At 37.4% G+C, this 24,943-nt stretch overlaps 1 protein-coding gene across 2 annotated transcripts; it reads left to right on the top strand.

The window, feature by feature from the left end:
* Positions 1-431: 431 nt before the first annotated feature.
* LOC111865197 (tubulin-specific chaperone E) lies at positions 432-21,370 on the top strand. 2 transcript variants are annotated; one of them, XM_023853037.2, is made up of 12 exons: positions 432-642; positions 1,134-1,354; positions 4,055-4,258; positions 5,128-5,316; positions 9,264-9,411; positions 11,552-11,682; positions 12,377-12,506; positions 13,150-13,281; positions 15,066-15,240; positions 16,351-16,413; positions 19,955-20,103; positions 20,854-21,370. In XM_023853037.2, the coding sequence occupies exons 2-12, from the start codon at positions 1,167-1,169 to the stop codon at positions 20,944-20,946; spliced, it is 1,602 nt and encodes a 533-aa protein (XP_023708805.1). In that variant the 5' UTR covers positions 432-642; positions 1,134-1,166; the 3' UTR covers positions 20,947-21,370. The 2 variants fall into 2 exon arrangements, with proteins under 2 accessions (XP_023708805.1, XP_023708806.1); XM_023853038.2 differs by lacking the exon at positions 20,854-21,370 and having other exon boundaries at positions 16,322-16,413; positions 19,955-20,043.
* Positions 21,371-24,943: the final 3,573 nt, after the last annotated feature.

Genomic DNA, 24,943 nt, shown 5'->3' with positions numbered 1-24,943 from the left:
CTGACAGGTCTACCAACACCAATCGGTTGAAGGGGCTCGACCGGGTTCGACATTCCCGGTGCGATTTGCTAACTCACCGTAAGTCGCAATCGGTCGAAATGTGCGTTTCAAGCTGTGAGTTACGAGGAGCTTGACATCAAGACGAACTGATTGGCGGTAAACCACCAGGCATAAAGTAACATTTACAGTTTTATTCGGGACCTGAGCATGGAAGCAGAGGAGTGTAAATTTATCATAGTTGACAAACATGGACTTTTTAAATACTTTTTAAATGGTCGGTGAAAACATATGAAGGCAGGCAATGCAATAGATTGACGTAGTTGGGACACCTGATGATGGCACTGTGTTGCCGAAAAATGTTGCGACGTGACAGGTGAAATTGTGTGCACTACAAGACGGCCACTGTATACATATAATGGATGAAAATCAGTGCAACAGGACGCTAAAATATAACATTATGAATATCCATTGTTAACATCCGTTACCAAGCAACGGCTAGTGAAGACCGAAGCAGATACAGTGTGTCATACAGTGATTTGTGTAGTGTAGTAACGAGTTGTTAAGTGTGCAATAAGTCCGGTTATCAATCAAAAACCCTAAAGTAGTCACACCCCAAAATACGTGACAATATTAAGGAAAGAGGTTAGTACGATAGTAGTTTTCCCGACCCATGTCGGCGGCTACAGCCATTTTGCAGCAATATAATGAATGAGGAAAATAGATGACAGCAAAGTGCATTTGTGCTACATCGGTGGCTAGGTCTCCAGTCAGTAACATTGAGATACACATCAGTGCCCTATTTGGTTGTGACAGGGGTTTTGAATTTCGTTCTTGGGTCGAAGGACTGGGATTAAATGTTACTTTCTTAGGTGCAGGATAGTAGTTCTGATGTACAGAATGTGCTATGCATGTAAGGCGGTGGAATTGTACCTTATGAAACGGTTTGGATGTGAATTATTTGTTACTAATATCAGTTTACAGACATTTGAGGTTATGCATTATGGTATTAATGTTGGCTACCAAACACAACTTTTCAAACCATGCTTTCACATTTTTTATAGTGGGATAATCGTAAATATTGTTTTTTTGTCAGAAGCATTATTAAGTTAAAGACTATTGGTTCTTTTTAACAGGAGTTGGTTGTTAGCCATACCACATGCAACAAAATGACTCTTAACAGTGAACTGTGTGTGAAACCTGGTCAGCGAGTGGAATTGTGTGGCTACTATGGTACAGTACGTTATGTAGGAGAAGTGCCACCTACAAGAGGAACTTGGCTGGGGGTGGATTGGGATGATCCTACACGTGGGAAGCACAGTGGAACACATGAAGGAGAGAAATATTTCAGTACAAGGTATATAAGTTTTGGGTAAAATTCTAGTTTACAGGTGCACTGTGCATGATCTCTCCATTCATTTCACACAAGTAGAACTCTATGAAAAAGCTATCTTTGCAAAATCACAGATATTCTTGAGAGCAGATGCTCACATCAAGTGGGGTATGAGTTGACTATGTTCATTCTTTGATCATCAGTAAAACTGAATGGCTTGGTATTCCTAGAATTTAAACGAATATTTAGTAATTGTCCTCTGGCAAATTTCGGGCATTTGGCAGTAATTACAGAAAATTAATACATCAAAGTTCACGGAACATAACTGAATGAAAAAAGCATTTGCCGAAATAACAATATTTTTATTAAGCTATATAAATAAAAATGTAAATGAATTTTAACCACTAAACCTACACTATTTTCTGCAATTTTCTTACTCTGTGTGTGTGTGTGTGTGTGTGTTGGGTGCATGCACATGACACAAACTGATATCATGTTTATTTATGGTTTGTTTAACGACACTGTCAGTATCCCAAACAATATTGTGTTAAATGGTCAGATGATTGGAAAGGATATGGACGGGAGTGGTAGTATTTTGAGGCACTATCCCTGCTCTTACCTGAAGGGACTGAGGAAAACTGTAAAATACTTCAGTTATGATAATCATTGTTTTGGCTGAGATTGAATAGGCACCTCTCAAGCACAGGTAAAAAGCATTATTGCTTGAGTCAAGTTTCTGCTGTAGAAAGGTAAAGTTATCCCTGTGCTTAACTAATTAAGTAATGTGCCATGAAGGCATATGGGGGAGTGGATATGTAGATCCACATTTTCTTGACCTTGGCATTAGCTGGAGGTGAGTGGTCAGCTTCACGCCCCTGCCACTTTACCTCAGGGGAAAGAGCCCCTGGTGCCCATTGGATAGGAGGCTGGGTGGGCCTCAGTGCTGGTCTGGAGGACATGGAGAAGAGAAAATTCCTGACACTACTGGGACTCAAACTCCAACCCCTTGGTCGTCCAGCCGTAGCCAGTCACTATACCAACTTCCCTAGCAATTGCATACAAAAGTTGAACTGGAAAACCTTTAAAAGAAGAAGTCATTTCAGAGACCTAGGCTTACATACAACTGGTTCTTAAAGAAATTGATCGAAAAGGTGTGAATTTGAATGAAGTGGCTCAGGATAGGTTCCAGTTGCAAGCTTGTGCTCTATAATGAATTTCCCAGTCAGCTGAGAACTGCTGAAGGAAGGTCATATGCCAAGAAATTAGTAGCTAGTAATTGGTAATGTCAGTGTTATTGAAGTACAGTAAAACTTGGTTATAGCAACATCGGTTTCTGCGACACCTTGTCTATTGCGTCAAATATTCAATGGTACGAACTAATTCCTCATAAAGCAACTGTTTTTATACCTTGCTTAGTACGACATGCACAAATGCATCAACCTCGTATGTAACGTCATTTTCATTCCTGACTTTCTCTGATATTGTGTTAAAGTTCGATATGTCTGCCCACCCTCACTTTCTCTACTTGCTGACGTGATTGTCCTGGAAGAATACGACCGCGGGCTGCAAGAGGAGCATGGGTTTTATGCGAAAACAAGGGTGTGGGGTGGGACTGCGTGAATAGTGCAAGAGGACGCGGCAGGTTGTTAACTGCATTCCTTTCCTAGAATCTCGTCTAACAGGACCTCACATTGTCTACTTACCCTATAGTGTTCCTGCCTAAACCCAGAGAAGTGCAGTAGCGAAAACATGGCAATGAAAAGGAAAGTTTTAAGCATTGAAGAGAAAGTTAAAGTGATTCGTGAAATAGAAAATGGAAGGAAAAAAGCTGATGTATGCCGCGAATTTGGTTTGGTGAACTCTACAGTACAAATGATATGGAGAATCCATATTAATTCCATGTTAATGTTACGTTAGTCTGTACTTAACTACGTATTTCACTAAAAAATGCAACATTTAAACTCTGTTTTTGGTAGATTTTTACGTGACTAACATAAGGCTACTGTGGAAGTGCCCATTTCGGTTACAATGACATTCGTTTATAACAACACTATTTTTAGGTCCCTTTGATGACGTTATAACCAAGTTCTACTGTATTTCTGAAAGTTGAATTTTCTTTCAGTAACTTGGGGATAGCATAGTTGGTATAGTGACTGGCTGCAGGCTGGACGACCGAGGATTCGGGGTTTTGAGTCCTGGTGTGGTCAAGAATTATCTCTTCGTGTTGTCCAGGCCGGCTCTGGGGGTCCACCCAACCTCTTATTCAATGGGTACCAAGTGCTCCTTCCCAGGTGTAAAGCAGCCGGGGCGTGAAACTCACCAGTCACCTCCAACTAATGCTGTGGTCAAGACAATATGGATCTATACATCCTCTCCCCCATACGTCTACATGGCATAGTGTTTAAGTAATTAAGCACAGGGATAACTTTACTTCTTTTCACCTTACTTGTTACATCATGTATCTATTGTTTTCAGGTATTGTAAAATGAATCTATATCTTATATTATAATATTTTTTCAATAATTTCTAAAATTAACGCCTGTTATGGAAGATCGCAATTGATAGAGCACCATTAAATGACCTACAGATAACAGTATACTATAGCTATGTGCATGCCTCATACTAATGAACAGAATAGCATAGAATTTATTTAATTGCACAGATCCGCAGACAGAAGTGTCACAAATAAAACTGTGTTGTGTTCTGTGCCTGTTACAATTATAGGCATCCCACATCAGGATCGTTTGTTCGGTTGGAAAAGGTGAATTTAGGCAGGTCCTGCCCAGCTGCTATTAGGGATCGATATGGAGAAGTGAAGAATGATGAAACTGCAGGAATCGACAAGGAAGATTTGTCTCTTGTGCAATGCAAGATAAATGCCCCTTTCCTAGAAGTTGTCGGATTTGACAAAGTTAATAGAAAACAGAGGTCAGTACATCATCAGACGCTTCATATTGTGGCTGATAAATTCAGTCATAGTACAACTGTTAAGTACGTGTATTCACATCTTAAAGTTTCAAAATGTTGTATTGTATTTTAAATTTAATGACTCAGTAGCTCTTTATTGAATTATTAAAGAAAATATTGAAAATCTATAACACTGCATTGAGTTGGTATATGTATTTTAATTCATAAGAATTTGCATACTTATTTATATAGAAATTTTTGTCTATCCCAGCAGTAAGAACTCTTTTTCATTCCATTAACTTTTATGCATATTTCTTTTTCATGCTCTTGTAGGCCTCTATCTATAGTGTCTGCAGTGCAAGCAAGGATTTCTGGTCAGAACACTGAAAGCTTATGTTCCTCTTTCAAAGATCTCTTGTTTCGCAAAGCTGTTTTTTCAGTGTAAGTTTATAGGCTGGCAATAAAATATACCATAATTTAGCTTATGGATTAGTGGGTTTTACCCATGAATGGACGACCATAGCATTGAATCCTATTGGAGTAGCAGTTTCTTGATTGCTTGCAATTATTAATACGAGTATCTGACATATTGTTGACCTCATAAACTTTTTCTTGTTTAAAAATTCAATTAGGGATTCTCTGTAGGGCCTCTCTAGGGACTTTTTTTCTGTATTTTTATCACAGAAATGCATTACACATAAGCATGTCTGTAAAGATTATTTGCTGCTTAATTTTCATTCCAGTAAGACCAGTTTCAATTAAAATGCTGAATAGGCTGTGGAAGTGTATTTTACTTCTTCCTGGCTAGAGTTCATAAATTGTAAAGCTGAGTCTGTTCAATATTGTCCACTGAATCACAAAGTGCTCAAAACAATTATTTTTATTTTCAGCCAGTTTCAAAACCTTTTGGTGGTTTGGTTGCGCGGGCATAATGTCAGTGGACCTGGTGAACAGGGAGAACTTATGCAGCTTTGCCCAAACATAAAGGAATTAGATTTATCAAGAAATCTGATACACAGTTGGCAGTCTCTTTCAAGAATTGCTGATCAGTTGAGGCATCTGCGAGTTCTTAATATCAGGTAATTAATCTAATTTATATGTAGTCTTGATTAGAGGATTAAATGGTTAAAACAGTTGGGTGTGTGTCACAAGCCCAGCCTGGATATCTGTGTACTTTTAAATCCTATTTATTGTGTAGGTCTAGCCAGTGCTTGAGGTGGAATGAAAATAGAACCGGGATGGTTTTCCCAAAAAAGGTATTGTACATTGCATTTACTGCCAAAGAAGTAATGGGATGCTTTTAAGCCATTTAGAAAAGAACCAGGATGCCATCCTGCCGCATACCACCCCACCTCAAGCCCTGGGTCTAGCAATATACAGGGTGTCCCAGGGGGAATGGACCAAACTTCGGGATGGTGTTCCTTATGTTAAAGTATGCCGATATAACCCAAAACACCTATGTCCAAAGTTGAACGGTTACGGAGATAATGGCCCAAGAAAAGTGTGGTCTTCTGGCGGGTCCACGCACTGTACCTGTCAGCTGAGAGGCCTTATCTATGTTTGTCCTTGAGTGCGACGATTCACCCTAGCCGTGCTTATGTAGTTGGCTTATACCAGAACACGCAGTCAGCACGTTACGTCAGCGCTTGCCATTCATGTGTCATGTATAGTGCTTGGAAACCCTAAGGACAATTATGACATGGCGAGCGAGTATTTTGTACTTCAATTTTATGGCTTCATGTCACTCACAAGTTAGTTTGATGTTACGTACATTATTAACATTACAGAATCCACATATTCCTGCCAGTTTTAATATGTAGTTTGTAATCAACAAGTATGCAACGCCGGTCAAAGTTTGACACTTCTCTGGCCATTATCTCCGTAACCGTTCAACTTTGGACATAGGTGTTTTGGGTTATATCGGCATACTTTAACATAAGGAACACCCTCCCAAAGTTTGGTCCATTCCTCCTGGGACACCCTGTATATGCTGTAAGAGCTTGGACTTATCTGGCACAGCAGTTTTACTGTAGCAGATATAGTAAGTCCTAAATGTGATTTGAAATTATGTTTGATATATATGTGAAAGAAAGCCCTTTACAGCTACTAGATATAAATTACACAAGGAGAACATTGCAAAACTTACCACAGGCTTACAGAAATTGAGAAAAGTTTAGTAGTTTGTTTACGTTATGAATATTTTAAAAGAACCTCATATTGTCTCACTCTCTGAGCTTTCTAAATGTGATAATTTCAAATATGTACAGCTATTATGGTCTTCTTGGTGAGAAAGTTTGTACCCCAATGCTGTGCTCATCACACCCTGTAGTCCTATCCCTTTAGATAGAGTAGAGAGGCTGGTTAGCCAGACATATATGTGGTTAAGGATGTTACACTTCAGTAGTTTGTTTTCTTCATTCTGTTAACCCACCTATCCATATGTAAGATAAATAGAAAAGCACTGCTATGGCTTATGGCATTTTTTTATCAGGTATAACAAAATTAAATGATCAAGTTCAGTTGTGATCCAGATTTGGCTGTCACTTCCCACAAAGCTGGAATGAAATTACTGGTCTTTCAGTTTTCTTTTTGTGATTCTTATTTGTCTGTTCTTGTCCAAATTTGTTTTCGTGGAGGGCCATTTACTTGCATTTGGAAGAACCAAGCTTGAAACCTGACTGAGGTTCTTTGTGGTTTTCTTAATCTCTTAATCATTGCATATGACTGCCAGGATAGTATCTTACAAAAGGCTACAACCACTTTCCTTCCTCTTAACACTTTGCAGACCGGTGGCATATTTTTATGCCCAGCGCTTTTAAACATGGTGGACCGGTGGCATATTATTGACTTTAGGACACGTTATGTTGAAACACAGTATACCTTGCACTGGCGCCAGGCAGACGCATGACTGGTGTGCGATAGACCTCTTGAATGTTTGCTTCGTAGTCTGTAACATGACCCCGCTGTTTATGACCCAACTGTTTTCCTTTCTCACTCCAAAAGAAAATACCTTTGTTCACCTTCCAGCTGCATGCACCAGGCAGGAAGTTACTAGTGCAAATTGGATCAAGGTCAGAAGAGGTTGAGGTCCAAGCGTTTTCCCGGAGAACAATAAATATCTGACTTGTTCTCCGATGAGCTATCTGACGTCCCTTGTGAGTCTGCTAGTCATAACGACTCACAATCTGATAGTGAGTGTGGCAGGGGCAAACGACGAAAGTGCGGGTAGCAACATTGCGGGGAGAGCCACATGGGGAAAAGTAGACAAAACGCCTGCTTTGGGACAGTTTACTGGAAATCCAGGGGTGAAGCAAATTCCATCAGACCCAACACAAGTGTCTGAAGTAGCAGAACTGTCTTTTGGAGATAGGGATGCTCGTGTTGTGAATATGATTTCCACACTTTGCAGTTCGAGCATGGTTGATGTTCAAAGGAGACATGGACAAGTAAAGAAGCCTGAGTATAATATTGTAACGTGTTTCTGTTACTGAATACGCCATAGAGATAGTTAATTGGTTTATTCAACAACCTACAAGTCTCGGCTACAATTAATTATAACACTGTTACGGGTTTTCACAATTTACAACCCCTATTCAATATTCAGTTCACTCTATTGTCAGTAGTCTACACGTTTTTATAACGAGGGAGTTATACAAGTGCAACTGTATCACACACTCCCAATTATTACTCGGTTATCATGAACTATCACTGATTCTCACACACGCGTCTGTAACTCGTAACTCGCCACTGGCTAGATTCCAACTCAACTGTCTTCGTAGGCAGTGTAGCTCTCTTATATAGTCGCAGTGCCCGCCTGTTACGCAGTGGGTACCGCTGCTGCCTGTTACCCGTGTCACAGCTGCGTTACGTGTTACGTCACTNTGTGCCATTTTCAATTCATTTTTGGTTTTCAAAAATCTAAACCCTCATTCAAAATTGAAATGCAAGGCATTTCTGCTGAATGTGGCAAAAGCCTGGGCTACAGACCACACGGTGGCGGCAGAACCGGCGGCAGACAGTCTTAGTACGACTGGGGCCGTGTACTCCCACCCCACGCAGGCCTCACTTTGACCCCCCTGGGCGACTCTCGGGTGATATGCGGAAACATACCCTCGTGAAAATTGTGAAGAGTGAACATGCCAAGGTCAAGCAGCCTTCTAGGCGATGCTGTGTTTGCACAGTACACAACAAAAGGAGTATGACTGTCTACATGTGCAAGTTCTGTGTAATGCCACTTCACAAAGGGGAATGTTTCCAGAAATATCACACTCTTGAGCACTTCTAGGAGCACTGGTAAGTGTTCTCCAAAAATTTTAGTTCATAAAATTAATTAGGAGATTTTATATTAATTTTTAAAGTGAACAGTGCACAAGTTAGGGTAGTAGGTTTAAAAATGCCGGTCCCCAGGGTGATTTAAATATTAAAATGCCAGTCCGCAAAGTGTTAATTACACATAATCATCTTGTCTCCTGATATTGCAGTGATGCATGCATGTTTTTGCCAAGTGTTACACCTTTTTCAATACTGTTACTGTTTATCCTGCTCCCCTATTCTGAAATGATAAAGTTTAATGTTATTAAACAATCCAAAAACCAGTCTAGGACACTGGAAGGCCACAAAATTCGTTTTAGAGTTATTTCTTCAGTGTGCTGCTATGAGAATTTTAAAAACTGAAATTCAGTGATGTTCTTACAATTCCTATAAGATTTTTCTTCCCACGAGTTGTTTAATGATGCTATCAATGTAATGACTCTATATAAAGCATCAGATGGAACAATGGCTGACGAGCTGGAGAGGATTTTAAAGGAAGTGTTCATAGCCTAATCAAGGTACTCTCCTGGCATTGGCCTGAAGAGGGACTGAGGAAACACATAAAACTTCAGTTGTGATAGTTGGTGTGCCAGCTGAGACTTGGAACAAAGCCTTCCACTTATAGGTGTAGAGAATTACCTCTAGATCCACCCATTCATTGAGAAATCACCTTTTCCAATAGATTTATAAAACAGAATTCCTGAATTTGTTGCAGTGAAAACCAGATGCAGATTCCTCCTCAGCCAATAATATATCAGGGTTCATTCCAAGTTCTGGAACATATTATCATGGGTAGAATGGAATATTCTTGGTCTCAGATTTTAGATTGTGCACTTATGTGGCTCTCTGTGGAAACATTGCAGGTATGTAGTGTATAAAGTTTATTTAATGTCCAAAATAGTTGTATAGTTTTATGGAAGGAATTTTCGGTTCTTCAGTAAGATAATTTTATTACCATGAAGGGATATTAATAAATGTTTTGATTTTTTATACCAAAATATACAGTTCGTATCTTGTTTTTCTGAAAGACTTGCTGTTTAGTAATTTGTTGGTTTTAGAGTCATCTGTATACTCACACAACTAAATAAATTACACCGTAATTACGTCTCATGCATATGCATTAATTATTTATAACCATAGCTCTAAAGTCACAAATTTAAATCATGTTCCTAAATGCTTCTCCCATCAACACAATGAAAGAAAATTTATATTCTGGCCTGTGTTATAAAATAACTACATTATATAGTGTTATAATATTTAAGTGAAAAGAGAGACAGGATAATGCATACATTTGGCTCATTCGGTAATCTGCATTGTATTAGTAAGACCAAAAAATGACTGAAAACCATACTTCCTGTCAGATCTTAGCCACAGAATGGGGTTTGCAACATGTATGTACATCTACACTTATTGTGAAAATATTGGTAGCAGAATAGGACACTTGTGACATTTTCCTTCCAACAGTGAGTCTTGTGACCTTGCCTCTATGAAGCAATCTTATGCACTGGAGTTTGACCCAACTCCATGGAGGAGTTGGTTCTCATGCAAGTAATAACAAAAGAACAAAATAATAAATAAAATACAAAATTATATACAGGAAGACTGAGAAGTCGCTCACATCACACTAGGCAATTATATTTTGCTGGTTTAATGCACAAACTACAAGACATACAGCACTTAATATTAATGTTTATAACCTTACATCTTAGAAATGCAAAATCAAATAATGTCTTTACAACATATGTTCGAAATGGCTTCCCCGTTCAGCAATGCATGCGCGAGCTCTTTTACCATATTTGAGACCACTTTATGGAGCACCTATAAACTGATGCTGTTGTAGTGTGGTCATTAATAATTCTAGCACTGAGTAATTTTAGGGGTTCAAATAAAAAAAATACTGTTCTGACTCTTGAAGTTCTCATGCTCCTGATTGTTCTGTAATGTAGAGAACTTCAGAACCATTTGATTGGGCTGACTAAGTTAAATGGTACTAATGTCACTCCCGCCTTGAGGGTTAGTGTAGTTAATGACAGGGAGATGAAAATAATCAAGAAGAGTTGGGTTTTAGTGAAGACCTGGTTATATTAAATTATATGAAAACAAAGTACTATCTTCAGGGATATAGAGCCGAGTAGTCTATTGAAAATTACTGAGCAGGGCTCAGCTCCAGACCTGCTTTCATGCCGGTTTGTTGCTTGGCTTATTAATGGACCTTGAAGATGGAGACAATATGTACCTCCAAAACGTCAGTTGACTTTCAGTGAACTACACAGCATTATGTCACAGAAGATAGCGGTCTTCATAACCACTACTGTGAGAACCTCAAATCCTGCATTTATGCAAACAGTTAAAAAAAATTAAATGGGATATGTAGACAAGCATGTTGCTGATTGGTTTTGGAGCGAATCATTATGGAGGAGGAATGCGGATTATGTAAGATGTCTTTGCCTTCGAAAACAGAAATATGAACTCAGTATACTCTTTGATATTGAATATTCAGTTCTGTTATTTTTTTAAGAAAGTGAAAGTGGTATTAATTTTGTATTAGAAATTAATAAGGATTTCAAAGGTTCTTCATTGGGGCATGCGGTAGCATAGTTGGTTGAAGCACTGTGCTACAAGCAGGAATGTCACGGGTTCAAGTCCCAGTGAGGTCATTGGATTTTTTTTCATTGACCTAATCCTTCCAGCCGTACTATGGCCCTGTGGTCGACTCAGCCTCTAACAGAAATGAGTACCAGGAATTAATTAAATAATTTTCCTGGGGAGTAAAGCACGGCTGGCACATAAGGCTGACAACCTTACCGTCACCTTTGAGCCGATTGTCTAGATAACGTGGGACCCTCAAAGTCTGACAACCCTATGGGCCTTCACGGCCTGTTACTGGGACAGCTTTACTTTTTACTTTATGTTTTAAGTTTTTTCATTATAAATTATGCTTAGATGTGCTGTTAGTAGTGTGTGCCATTCTCATGGTTTATATATTCATTTTGTGATTCTCAGGTTCCTTTCAATAACATCACAACTCTTGAAACTCCTCCAGATGAAATTTTGCAGCATGTTAAATCTCTTGATTTAGAAGGAAATTCAGTTAACGACTGGAGAGAAATAAATAAGCTTGGAACACTACCATGGTAAGATACAAACTGTACATTCCCATTATCATGTTAGATTTTTCTAATGGGCTGTCAATAATATTTGTCATTCAGCTTCCCACTTCTAATCCTAAAATCCTGGAAATCAGCACAGATGATGTATCTGTGATTATTCCTGGATATTATAAAAAGTAAAAAAAGGTAAAGTTGCCCCTGTGCTTAACTAATTAAACACTACACCATGAAGATGTATGGGAGAGTGAATGTATAGACACACATTTTCTTGGCCTCAGCTCTAGTTGGAGGTGAATGTTGGGTATTATAAGACCAACAAAATACAGACACCAGAAAAAAATTTAATGTCTCAGATATCATCATTTACTTTGTGTTCTTCATTGCTTATTATCAGGATGATGAAATCAGAGATGGATGAAATGGGTGAATCATGGAGATACATTCATAATTTTAGTTGGAAAACTTGAAAGATTTTCACACAGATGGGAGGATAATATTAAAATGGATTTAAAGATATAAGTTTCGATGCAGTTTGGATCCTTCTGGCTTTGTTTATGGACCTTGATGAGCTCTAATGGAGACAGTAATAGACATTCTGGTTCCATAACAGGCAGGGAATTTCTTGACTAGTTGAGAGGTTATCTTTTTATCTGTATAATGACAGTGTATGCCTTTATACCATAACAGATGATTTAAGCAGTAGATCTGGATGTTTCAGTTTGGAGTACTTAAATATATCTCATGTGGGAGTGAGTGAAGTTTATTTTCCTGTCTTTCAAGCTGAACAGAAAACAAGGCTGTTTTCTACACTGAAGCATCTCTATCTTTCAAGAAATAATATACACAGTGTAAGTTTTCAATAAAACTATGTTAATGCTGAGATTCTTTATTTTTAATTTGCATTCATGCCTTTGGAAAATATTAATTCATTACATTGTTTTGCAACACTGCAGCCATATCATACCTGGTTTTGACCATTTATCTCATGTGGCAGATATGGTAGCATTATAAAAATTGTTTGAATTAAGCATCCTAGTATCATGTTTTGCATTCCCAAGACATCTGTCATAATGAAACAGGGTACCTTGAACAACACTAGCCAAATTCTAGTTCTCATAATTTTTATATGAAGGGTATGGTGTAAGTGTTGTTATTGTCAGTTGATAATGAATTCAGAACACAACATAAAAATGTAGGCAATAAAATGAAAATTTTATTATTATCATGTGCTTACAGTCAAAATGGGATATTGACAAAGTTAATAGAAATTGAGATACTGAGTTTCTGAAATGGGCCCTCATGCCATGAAGTTTACCTAGTACTGGTCTTGATAGGTACTTTCAGGTTATTAATATTACCATTTATGTAAATGACTTTCATGATAATAGCAATCAACAGCCATTGTAATGAAGTAGAGTTTCATAATAATTTGGGGATATTTATGCTTAAGACATTGTTCTTTATATATATTTTTTATGTTGCCTTTGTTAGTGGGAGTCCATTAATGAACTAGATAAATTGCTTCATCTGGAAGACCTGGGATTCCATGAAAATCCTGTGCTGCAAGAGGAAAATGAAGAAACCGCTAGGCAACTTGTAATAGCAAGGATTGGTAATATTAAGGTAATATGAAATTCTTTATGGTTAATATGTTTAGGATTGGAACTGTAACATTAGGGTTGCATTCTCTTCCTTTACCTATTTTTCACACACAAGTCTAAATGGATTCCATACATTTTGATGCTCTGTTTATTTACTTTCTAACAAGAGACAGCATGTCATACTTGGAAAATAATTACAGAATAAGGCAAAATAAAAGGCAATACTGAAGTTGCAAAGTTCCCATTCCATCACAAAAAGCAACATTACTGTGTATACCTGTTTTCTTCCTCAGCTTGGACAACTTTGCACTGTCAGTTATATGATGAGTAGTTGCTGAATCGTGTTGTTTAAATAAATTTTAAAAGTGGCGGGGCTTAGGATATATTTAGTTCTGTATACACTCAGTTCTTAATATGTTAATGAAAGGTGACACTCAAAATTTGTACACATTTGTCATACTAAATAAATTTACATCATGAATTTTGAGGAAAATTCAGTTGTTCAGGATATTGATTGATTGATTATATTTCTTTAGCCTGCTAGATAGAATAGAGCAATTACCAAGACAGCTGACAAGAAATGCTACTCTTGAATAATGAGTTAGAACTAATACTGTTTATTTACACAGCCCATCAACAATGCAACAAATTGTTCCTTCTTTCTTACACTTTCATTTCCAACACAACATGTTTCAGCCCTAAATGGCCATATTCAGGTGTCTTACTGTGCTAAACTGCTACACTTCACTAATATCGTCCATTCGTCGCATATGTGACTATTTCGAAAATGAAAGTAAGAAAAAAGGAACAATTTGTTGCATTGTTGACCAACTGTGTAAATTAACAATATTAGATATAGTAATTTAACAGGATGCTTAAATACAGGAATGAGTTAGAAGTCTTAATTTTTATAGAAAAACAGGTTTTGACAAATAGATTCTGGGACTGAGTCCATTATGAACATTTAAAAGCGTATAGTAACACGTTTGGAATTGTCTGTGTAAGCCGAGTCTTCCATCGTGTTCCTTGCACAAGGTCAGTCACTTCTCTTGTTGTACATGCTTAGTCTTGTTTAAGATTTTGTACTCTGCAGATTATCATGGCAGTTCATAGTGATGGAGTAAAGAGCGAACGTTATGTACTGTTTCAAGATGAGTAAAACAGCTACTGAAACTTTCCAGCTGATAAAACAGGCTTATGGTGACAATTCTCTCTCTTGTGTGTGGGTTTTTGAATGGTATACAAGATTTTGGGATGGCCATGAAAATCTCAAAGATGATGCAATGGATGACCAACAGCCATTCAAACATCTGACATGTTTCACACAGTTCGGGAATTGTTTTCAACCATTCAATTTCCTCTATTTAAGACACACCTCAGTTTAATTTTTGAATACACTGGTCCCCAAAGAAACTTTAATTGGGGGTTTTCTGTATAACAATTCCTGAAGTAAAATGTATAATTCTAAATTTCATAGGAAAAGACTAGTATATAATGTCATACATATTAGATTATAAAGTGAGAAGTCTATGGAACAATGGAGAAAATACAACACAAGATTTGTATTCATATTCTACTTTTTTCACTGAATAAAAGCAGGAAAATATATCACTGGTGAATAGTTACTGAATATTGAGCATTATTAATGTTACAATTTGTGGTTATAACAAAAATCCACATAGCAGAGTCTAAATAGATGGGGTTCCTGAATTTTGTTGTATGTAGACTTTACTGTGTGTGTGAATGAAACTACCAATTTTCGCTTCAGCTATATGATAAACTAATTGTTTCTAATGTTTCGAATAGACCTTGAATCGAGTTGTGATCACTAACGACGAACGTAAAGGAGCTGAAATTGATTATTTGAAGAAGTATGGTGTAATATGGGGAACAGCGGCCAAACCATTGGATATAAAAAACCCTAAGTCCACTTTGGTCACGTTTCTTCAAACTCATCCTCGATATCCTCTGCTTGTTGATAGTAAGTATTGTTTATGATGACAAAAAAAAACTTATGATTGGTAAGGTTTACATGTCTGGCTTCTGTGGTATATGTAATTTAACCATTTACAGTTATTGTGATATGTAATTATAAAGCATTTACCTTTGTAGGTATATGGCATTTATATTTGACATATGGGAAAACTTAGTCCCACATTTATGCCTCATTTTAAAAATTGTTAGATCAGGTAGAAATTTATGATACTGCAAACTGTTGATGATGAAACAGTATCAAATCATGAACGCTAAAAGCAAGGCATTACCTTCTGTACCTCAGAAGTAAACAGTTGGAACTCCAATTTGGAACCTTAGAATTGGATTTACATTGTGGTATAAAACAGTCTGTTCATTGGAAATAGCAACTTAAGATGCAAGTAGTTACATGTACACGTGCAGCACATTTGTGCATCCATAGGCGAGCATGCATACATGCATGAGTAAGAAAGAGGAAGGGAGAACATACTTCATTATTGATGAGTCTCAATCACATGTGCGAAAAGTTAGAAAAGTGACTGAGGGGGTTCTGTCCTCTGAGATGCAACAGCGTCTAGTCCTCTGGAAGTTGACTCATGTGTAGTAGACTACACAGTATTACAGAAGACAGAACTCTGTACAGTCATCACTATAAGAACCTCATATCCAACATAGCTGGAAGTAGTAAAACAGTGACTTAGAAGCTACTGAAGAGTGACATAAGATTCTAAATGTATGGGTAATTGAAGTTGTTTTGATTTTAAGAGAAGATGAAATTAGAGGACATCTGCTTATTCTGGACTTCTAAAATATCGCATTATAAATTGTCATCCTGTAGGACCAAGTAAGACATATTATGGATATAAAAAAGTAGAATTCTTCCATTGTCCCACAAGTCTTCCCAAACATTTTCCTTTTGTGGTTATCATTATGATTGTAAACTTAAACATCACAGATTAGTATATGTGCATGTGTTTGAGGTAGGACTGATGATATTCTCCATTATATGTGCCAGAAATGCTGTACATATATGTACATCAGTTTCTCATTTTGTTTTACTTTTTTTTTTTTAATCTGATGGAAACTAGTGATCCAGACCTCATACTTTACTTTCCAGAGTATGGTGCTCCAGATGTAAGGGAATACAAGACTCCAAACATATCACGTACAAAGCTGATAAGTATCCTTTCAAAACTTACACCATATATTTTTAGAATACTTTCCTTATTTTGAAAAAATAAAAGTAGGCTTATGATATCACCTTACTGTCTGTGTATCCCCCCTAACAACTTTTGCATGCCAGATCCAATCATTTTGAAACTTGGAATATATACTGTCATGTGTCCAGGGTTCCATGACTAATAATAGCAGGTTCTGGATTGGATGATTGGATTTATTGACACTTCTTTACAATTACTCTTAATTACAATCAATTATAACTACTCACAATTGATGACTGTCTAAGACTCGCTCCATTCCTTACTGGACTACAAGTGTCTTCTCTTCCACTGTGACTGATTTGGTTCTGATTTACAAATTGGTCATGAACCACTAAGGATGAATGAATGACTGAACTACAAATGAACTGAACTGAACTCTTGAATCAGTTACATGTCCCCCTTTAATAACTTGGGGCAAACCAAATAGAGATCACCACCTCGAACAGTTCATGTATTATTGCATGCCTATAGTCACAGATACATGTCTTAGCAAGCCGTTGTCTAGCAATGGACTATTCCCTGTCTATCTGTTGCCACAGGAACACATGTTAATTTTGTAGTCAGCTGTTGTCTAGCATTGAACTATTCGGTCTTTCAGGCATCATGTCACAATATCATGGCACCTGAGACCATCTCAAGAGTAATTCCTAAATCCCATGAGTAATACGAACATTAGAACCCCTCAAATAGTTGTAATAACTGTAATGTTACTAAAGTGCATGAAACGATCATCATGGAGCTTGGTATATATATTATGCCACCTGAGCCCATTTCAGCAGCACGTCATAAATTCCTTCCATCACTAATACTAACATTATAGGCTCTCAGATTTCTAAGGAAAAACATTAATATTGCTTGAACACCTATACCAACCTTCATACAGCATGTTAAGTATATCATGCCACCTGAAGCCATCTCAACAACATACATCATAAATCCCTCATTAGTACCACCAGCATTGCAGCGTCTCAGATTTCTGAGACATAGCCTTAATATTGCTTGGATGCCTGTACCAATTTTCACGAAACTTTATATCATGCCACCTGAGGCCATCTCAGTGGTGTACATCATAAATTCCTCTCATCAGTAATACCAATACTATATATAGCCTTTCAAATTTGTGAGGTAACACCCATAATATTACTTGAATTCTTGAACCCAGTCATCATGAAACATAGTATGTATATCTTTAATCGTTTCTTGCATCCTGTTGTGTGTTTAATCAATAGTAGAGTCAATTTACTGACTACACAACACGTTTTTTATTATCACTACATGTTTTGACCTCAAGAGATCATCCTCAGGTGTACGAACACGGCTGTATAATTACACGCGGTCACATTCGCTTTTTACTCATTCGACCCTGTATTTTATTCAGACTTACGCTCAATAATATATCAAGTTCTTTTGTAAAACACAAGTTAAAATATATTCTAATTTAATTGTTAAAAGTTAAAATTTCATGAATCGAAGTTCAATTCATGTCACTGGTCACACTTTCACTTATACCTGTTTTACAGTCTCATCCCACTCACACTCACCACTGTGTCCAACATAATAAGTTAAACTTTAATTCACGAACTTTTAACCGATAATAATAATTAAACTGGTTAGAAAGAACTGGACACAGTGGTGAGTGTGAGTGGGATGAGACTGTAAAACAGGTATAAGTGAAAGTGTGACCAGTGACATGAATTGAACTTCGATTCATGAAATTTTAACTTTTAACAATTAAATTAGAATAATATTTTAACTTGTGTTTTATAAAAGAACTTGATATATTATTGAGCGTAAGTCTGGATAAGATACAGGGTCAAATGAGTAAAAAGCGAATGTGACCGCGTGTAATTATACAGCTGTGTTCGTACACCTGAGGATGACCTCTTGAGGTCGAAACATATAGTGATAATAAAAAACGTGTTGTGTAGCTGGTAAATTGACTCTACTATAGTATTGTAACGTGTTTCGTTACTGAATATGCCATAGAGATGGTTAATTGGTTTATTTAACGATCTACAAGTAACGGCTACAATTAATTATAACAATGTTGCGGGGTTTTACACTTTATAACCCTATTCGCAATAATCAATTCACTCTATTGTCAGTAGTCAACACGTTTTCACAGTACGGGAGCTATATAAGTCCAACTGTATCACACTCCCAATTAATTCTCAGTTACACACACGTCCGGTACTTCTTTCAGCGACGGCTGCTATATTTCAACTCGACTCGCAGGCTGCTGCCTTGAGAACTGTTGATAACACACTCGCTCGTAGGCTTGTTCGGAACTAACTGTGAATAGCATTCGCTGCTCCTTATGTAGCCTCGTTCCGGACCATTGTCGTCTGGTGCTGTGTTACTAGCAACGCTGTCCATAGTTGTTGACTGCTGCCTAGCAACCGCGATATCCCTTGGTGACGTCACCGCTGTTGACTCGCGTTGCATAGCTACCAGGTTGCGGGGACTCTGCTAACTTCGGCTCCGTTCGGCACGTCACCACCGCCGGGGGGAGGGGGGGAGTGGTGTCCTGCGTAGCGCGACAAGTAGTAACGAGAGCGTTACGTTACCGCCACGTGCCGCTGGGGAGGTAGGGGTCCTCCATTGCGCAACATGTCACAGTATGTATATGTTGTGCCATCTGAGTTCATCTCAATGGCATACATTTAAATCCTTCCATTAGTAATACAAACACTGCAGCCTCTCAGATTGTGGAGATAATAACCTTAATACGAGTATTGTGATATGTGGGCCATTTTTAGGAAACAAATGGGGAGACACATTGCCATGGAGAGATTGATCCATGGAAACCAACTGATTACAGAACATGGTTTCCATGAATACGGAAACTAAAATTGCAAACACAAACTAAGCCATTGCTTTGGAATGAACACAGTTTCTGAGACAGTGCATTCATGAAGAACAGTAATGGAACCCCTTAGAGGTGGTGATCTCTATTCGGTTCTCTTGCAGGTATAAAAGGGAGTTCATTCATTAATTCAGTTCAGTCAGAGGTTCATTCATAAGAGAGTTCAGAAGGCAGTTCAGTAGCTGAGTATTCAGCTGAAGTGATAAGCGGGTAACATTCGTTACTAAGCAATGACTAGCAAGCAAACAAAGATTTTATTTTGTGTGTTATAGCAATCTTTAGAGTGTTACAGTTATTTGTAGTTACGACTTGTTAGTGTCCACTAAATCTATTCACCAATCCAAACCCCATCTACAGTCACTAATACATATGACAATATTATCTGAATGCCCAAACCAATCTTCATGAAACCTGGTATGTATATCATGTCACCTGAGGCTGTCTCAGTGGTGTACTTCATAAATCACACACCAGTAATACCAACACTGCAGCGACTTCATTACACATACGTACTAAAGTTTTTTTTCTGCTTGTGTTCAGTACTAAAATTACAATTAAAGGAAAGTAGGTGATTAATTCTTCCCAGACTTTCTTGTTGTTAACATACTGATATTTTCCTTAATAGTTGTTTTCAGCTGTTAACATTTTTTGTCCAGACCATGGTGGTAAATCATATAGAAAAAAAGTACCACAGTCCATGCGTGTCCAGAATTTGATTGGCTTGGCCCAACGGCTGTTCAATACAGGGACTAAAATCCCAAAATTAGTATATATCAGCTCAAAGGTTAGATGCACATTATTAAATGAGTTGTCTGTTGAGTCACCTCATGTTTTGCAGGAACATGTCACCTCCATCTTCAGGATTGAGGAGTGAGCCAAACAAGAAACCAACATGAAGCACACAGCAAGCAAAGCAGGACTCTGTTAAAATAGGAGGATAGCGGGGGGTCAGTCCCTCCAGGCAAATACCAGGATTTCACTCAGCTGTCATGACTATTTCCATTCAATATTTACAATTGCCTTACCATTTGTTGCAATATAGTCTGAGATACTAACAGTGCCATAAAATTAATGACACAATAAAACACAACTTTCATTGCTTCTGCCAGGTGATATATGTATGAGTACAAACGTTTTGAAGAAATGTTTTATCCATCTCTAAGGTGAAGTGACTGTTAGCTGATCCATTCTCATACAGTATTGGTTAATGGAGATGCAGAGAATTCATATTTTCTGTATATGTAACCAACAATTTCAATGCATTATCCTGTATTCTGGAGAAAGTGTATGACTGAAAAAAATGAAGATAGTTATATATCTACTGCCCATCACTTCATCCTAAAGCTGAGTACTACTAATTCCTCTGAAACACTAACAAACTAGCCCACAGCGTGAGAGGGTATCATCACCAAAAAATGAACACAAGCCTTAACAAACCACTGTCATATATTATATCCTTAATAGTAATATTGATATTAGAATATTTCACTTTAACAGTTGCAGTTGTAGAATTCATTGTATTGGTCTCTTTCAGGATCCTGATTCTAAATTTCCATTAGACAGGGACTTGATGGAACTCTCCTTTTATTCTGTTGAAGATGGTGACCACATCAGTGTACACTGGTAATACTCAAGAGAAGTCTGGTCATCTGTTGGGTTTTATTATAACGGCTGTGGAATTATAACTCACAAAGCTGTTCGAGAAACAAACTGGTTGATTTTTTTTTTTTTTTTGCTTAGATTCATAGAACTTAGGTGACATTTCCAGAAGATTATTGCAAGACTCAAACTTCTTTGCAGCTACTGTTGCCTGTTTAGAAGTTTAAAGTAGATCCTTACAAATGCATACTTCTCTTCACTTTCTTTGGTAGTGTTCAGAAGGTGTACAGTGTACTAGCTTTTTCACTTTTATCACATGATTAAAAGTTGTATTAATGTAAAATTAATAAGTAACAGCAGTTTTTTCAATAATAATGCAATAAGCTATAATTATTTATGTAACATTTAAATGTCACTGTTTGTTAGCTATAATAAAAATGAAATAAAACAGTTTTATGAAATTTTTATTTCTGACAAGTTATATTTGTAAGAACTGAAGTTCAGAAATATGTGTCACATATTCACACTTATAAAATGAAGTATATGAGGACTGTAAAAATTGTCTTTATATAGATTATTTATCTCAGTCTTACACCTGTGCTGATACAAATCTCTTTGCCATGGAATGCAAACCATACTACTTTGGGTCCCTTCACACTGCTGCATGATGGATGTGGCCTCTAGATACAGAGGGTAGCTGCAAATATCTTGGAGTAATTAGTCACAGACATCTAGCAAGAGGTGGTCCTCCAGGTTACATAAGTTGTCAGGCTACTTGGACAAATGCTTTGGAACATAAGCAATAAAAAGCTGACATGAATTTTGGAACTTGGAATGTTATGAGTCATTACAAGTAGTAAATTCACTGAAAATACTACCAAAAGTTGGCATCACTGGAAATACAGGAGGTCTGACAGCAAAAGGAATGCCACTGAAACGGCAGAGTTATACATTTTTCTATTGAAATGAGAGTACTAATGACCTCAAGATTTTTTTGTAAAACATATTAGTTCCTTCTCAGAACTCAAGACTCAGACTCCTAAAAGTCTACATATCAAACATAATTATTATTTATAGTGGTATGTGTTCTCTAATAACCATGTTTGAATAGTTAGAAGAAAACTTGCAATGAATCAGTAAAATTTCCAGTTTTAATATTTATGAGGTCATGTAAGGTACATTATTGGGTTCTGTCTCTTAGTACTTCATGAAAATAGTACTGGATGCATTCAAATAACATTCTACATATTGTCAGATCTTTGCTTCATACATACTGCATTGGGACAGGGCAATTACACATACAATTAGGGTTTAATAATAAAAGTGAAAAAAAAAAAAGTTTCTCATATTAATCGTATATTCCGACGTTAAATTTGTGAAACACATTTGGTTTCATAAATACATATACATAATGGCAGTCAACATTATAGTATTTGTCCCCTCCATGTTACCCATATATTACTACTTAAGTGGGGTAAGTGAAATCTATACTTAATGCTTCCTACATATCACTGCCACAACATAAAATAATATACATTTATGAACAAAATTTCCATATATTCATTACATAGTTACATGTAATTATTTCAGTTTATCACCATCCTCTGCCACAAGCAACTTAGGTGTTAAAATCTGTGATGCCCACTTAATATGAAACATGGAGTCAATCATACTGCTGTTATGGCACCCTAAGTTTCAGGCAACAGGAAAGCCAAACATGAAATTATTTTGAGCCATAAGAATTCAGTCTGCATAATCACAACTTACTTTTGTATGGTCAGTTTTATTACCCACACATTCAGTCTTTGTTGTTCCAACTTTGCATGTGTTGGCTCACCTTAACCTCCTTCATACAATTAGCCCACTACATCAGGTGGATAGTATGAAACACTGTCTCAGTCCATAATGTTTTTATCAGTTCCTCAATATTACACACTTCCAGTTTTGTTTCATGACAGACCAAACTTTGCACCTATACAAAACATAGGATGAAGTAAGTCCTTATAAATAAAAATTTGAAATCTAACAGTAAACTAGTAACATTGCCTTGAAATTGTGGTAATATATTATGCTTCAGTGGAGAGCTGTTGATCTGATATCATACATTGCTGACACATCATTAACTTAGAAATTCACAGAAACATGTCTTCCTTGTGGCTACCGCAAATCAGTGTTCTATTTTAATCATCACATCCTGGAATTTTGGCACTGTATAAGGAATCACACAATAGATTCAGAAAGTATGTGAACTTTTTTAACAGCCACCAATTGAAGCATTATTAGGTCAGTTTTGGTATCTGAGCATTTGCAGTTATACAAGGAAGATGTGAGCAAAGATTTAGACTGGCATGTGCACTCAGTGTACAGACAGCATGAAAGACACTGAAGCCTGTTTCCTCAAGAACATTTTGTTTTCATCACCTGCTGCACCAAAATCGAGGGCCAACAATCACCGGATCATGATTTGTGGAAAGGAAGGCCAGCAGCTGCTTTTAATGAGGATTGTCTGTTTGAGATATCCCAGCAGGAAAATCACAATGTCAACAATGCCCTCATCTCTGGGAACATGCACACTTGCTGCTTCACTATGACAGCTGCCAGTTTGTCTTTTTGGTACAGGAGTATCTGACCAAGAACAGCATCACTGTGCTTCCACAGCCTTCCTATTCTCCATATGTAGAATATTGCTTGCTCCTGAAAATGAAAATCTTCTTAAAGGGAAGCAGTTTAAAATCAGCAGAAGAGGCTAAAACACCACTTACAGAGACTGCAGAAAAAGGCCAACAGGGTCACTTCCAGCAGTGGTACAACTGCTGGCAGGAATGTGTGACAGCAGAAGGGAACTACTTTGACCATTAGGTGCAGTAATACCCCATGATGACAAACAAGCTCACATCACACACATTCTGGCACTATTATTTACATTTCAAAATAATGGACACAACATAACTGTGGCATACTTTAGCTGCTAACCTGTTTAATTGTGAAAACTGATGTTATTTTTAAGAGAACATTTTAATTTCTTTTACTGAAAGTATTGTAAACTTATGTTGCCACTAATTTGTAATTTATTACATATTTCAGAACACTATGTATTAAAATGACATTTTCCCCCAGACTTCATTTTAATTGTCTTTGTTCTAAAATTCCCAAACTTGTGTATCCTTAAAATACACTTTAACAGAATTTTAATCTTGAAAAAATATATAAATTTTTCTTGCATGAGAATTGTTAAAAGCAAATAAATAAATATGTTAAAACTTCTGATCCACAAATTAATAATAATTATAAGTAAAAAAAAAGTAAAGGTATCCTTGTAACAGGCTATGGAGGCCAATAGGGTTGTGAGATGTTGAGGTTCCCACATTTTCTAGACAATCGGCTCATAGATGGTGCCAAGGTTGTCACCACTACATGCTGGCCACACTTTACCCCCAAGAATATTCCTGGTCCTCACTTCTGTTAGAGGCTGAGTCAACCCCAGGGCCATAGTGTGGCCAGAAGGATTAGGTCAATTGAAAAAAATCCAATGACCTCATTGGAACTTGAACCTGCAACCTTTCGGCTTGTAACACAGTGCCTCAACCAACTACAGTACTGCGCGCCCCCAATAACTATTATATACATACATAATAATACCACCTTATCGTGGTGAGGGGGTTTGAGTATGCCAAGGACCCTGAGAGCTATACCAGCGGTAGAGTAGCTACTGGCAGGGCCTCCCTTGCTGGACAGTTCAAAGGGTAGGCATCAGATGAAGAGAGACACCAAAAACTGATACCGGAAGCAGCGTCATCAGTAGCGACTTGAAGCACAGAGCAAATGATACTCGAGATGGTTCAAGTTCGTATAGCAACAGGCGTGACCAGAGTGGTCTGAACGGCTGCTGTACTGCCATGTGGAAAGCAAATGGAAAAACTATAATTTTATCACTTTTCCTGGATAGTCTCTTTCCAAAAACAGAGACCATGTATGCGAGATGTTCCCTCTGGAGACAAAACAATCCGGAGGTAAACTACTCCCCC

The sequence above is a fragment of the Cryptotermes secundus genome, unplaced genomic scaffold (genome assembly GCF_002891405.2).
Source record: "Cryptotermes secundus unplaced genomic scaffold, Csec_1.0 scaffold238, whole genome shotgun sequence".
Taxonomy (NCBI): Eukaryota; Metazoa; Arthropoda; class Insecta; order Blattodea; family Kalotermitidae; genus Cryptotermes; species Cryptotermes secundus.
Note: the sequence above shows the minus strand (reverse complement) of the source record. Positions and strands in the feature narration are given on the sequence as shown.

Bases quoted from the DNA above. Each gene is read 5' to 3' on its own strand.
- LOC111865197 (XM_023853037.2), top strand. From the start codon at position 1,167: ATGACTCTTAACAGTGAACTGTGTGTGAAACCTGGTCAGCGAGTGGAA. The intron at 4,259-5,127 runs GTCAGTACATCA...TTTTATTTTCAG, and splicing joins AAAGTTAATAGAAAACAGAG to CCAGTTTCAAAACCTTTTGG. The intron at 12,507-13,149 runs GTAAGTTTTCAA...TGCCTTTGTTAG, and splicing joins CAAGAAATAATATACACAGT to TGGGAGTCCATTAATGAACT.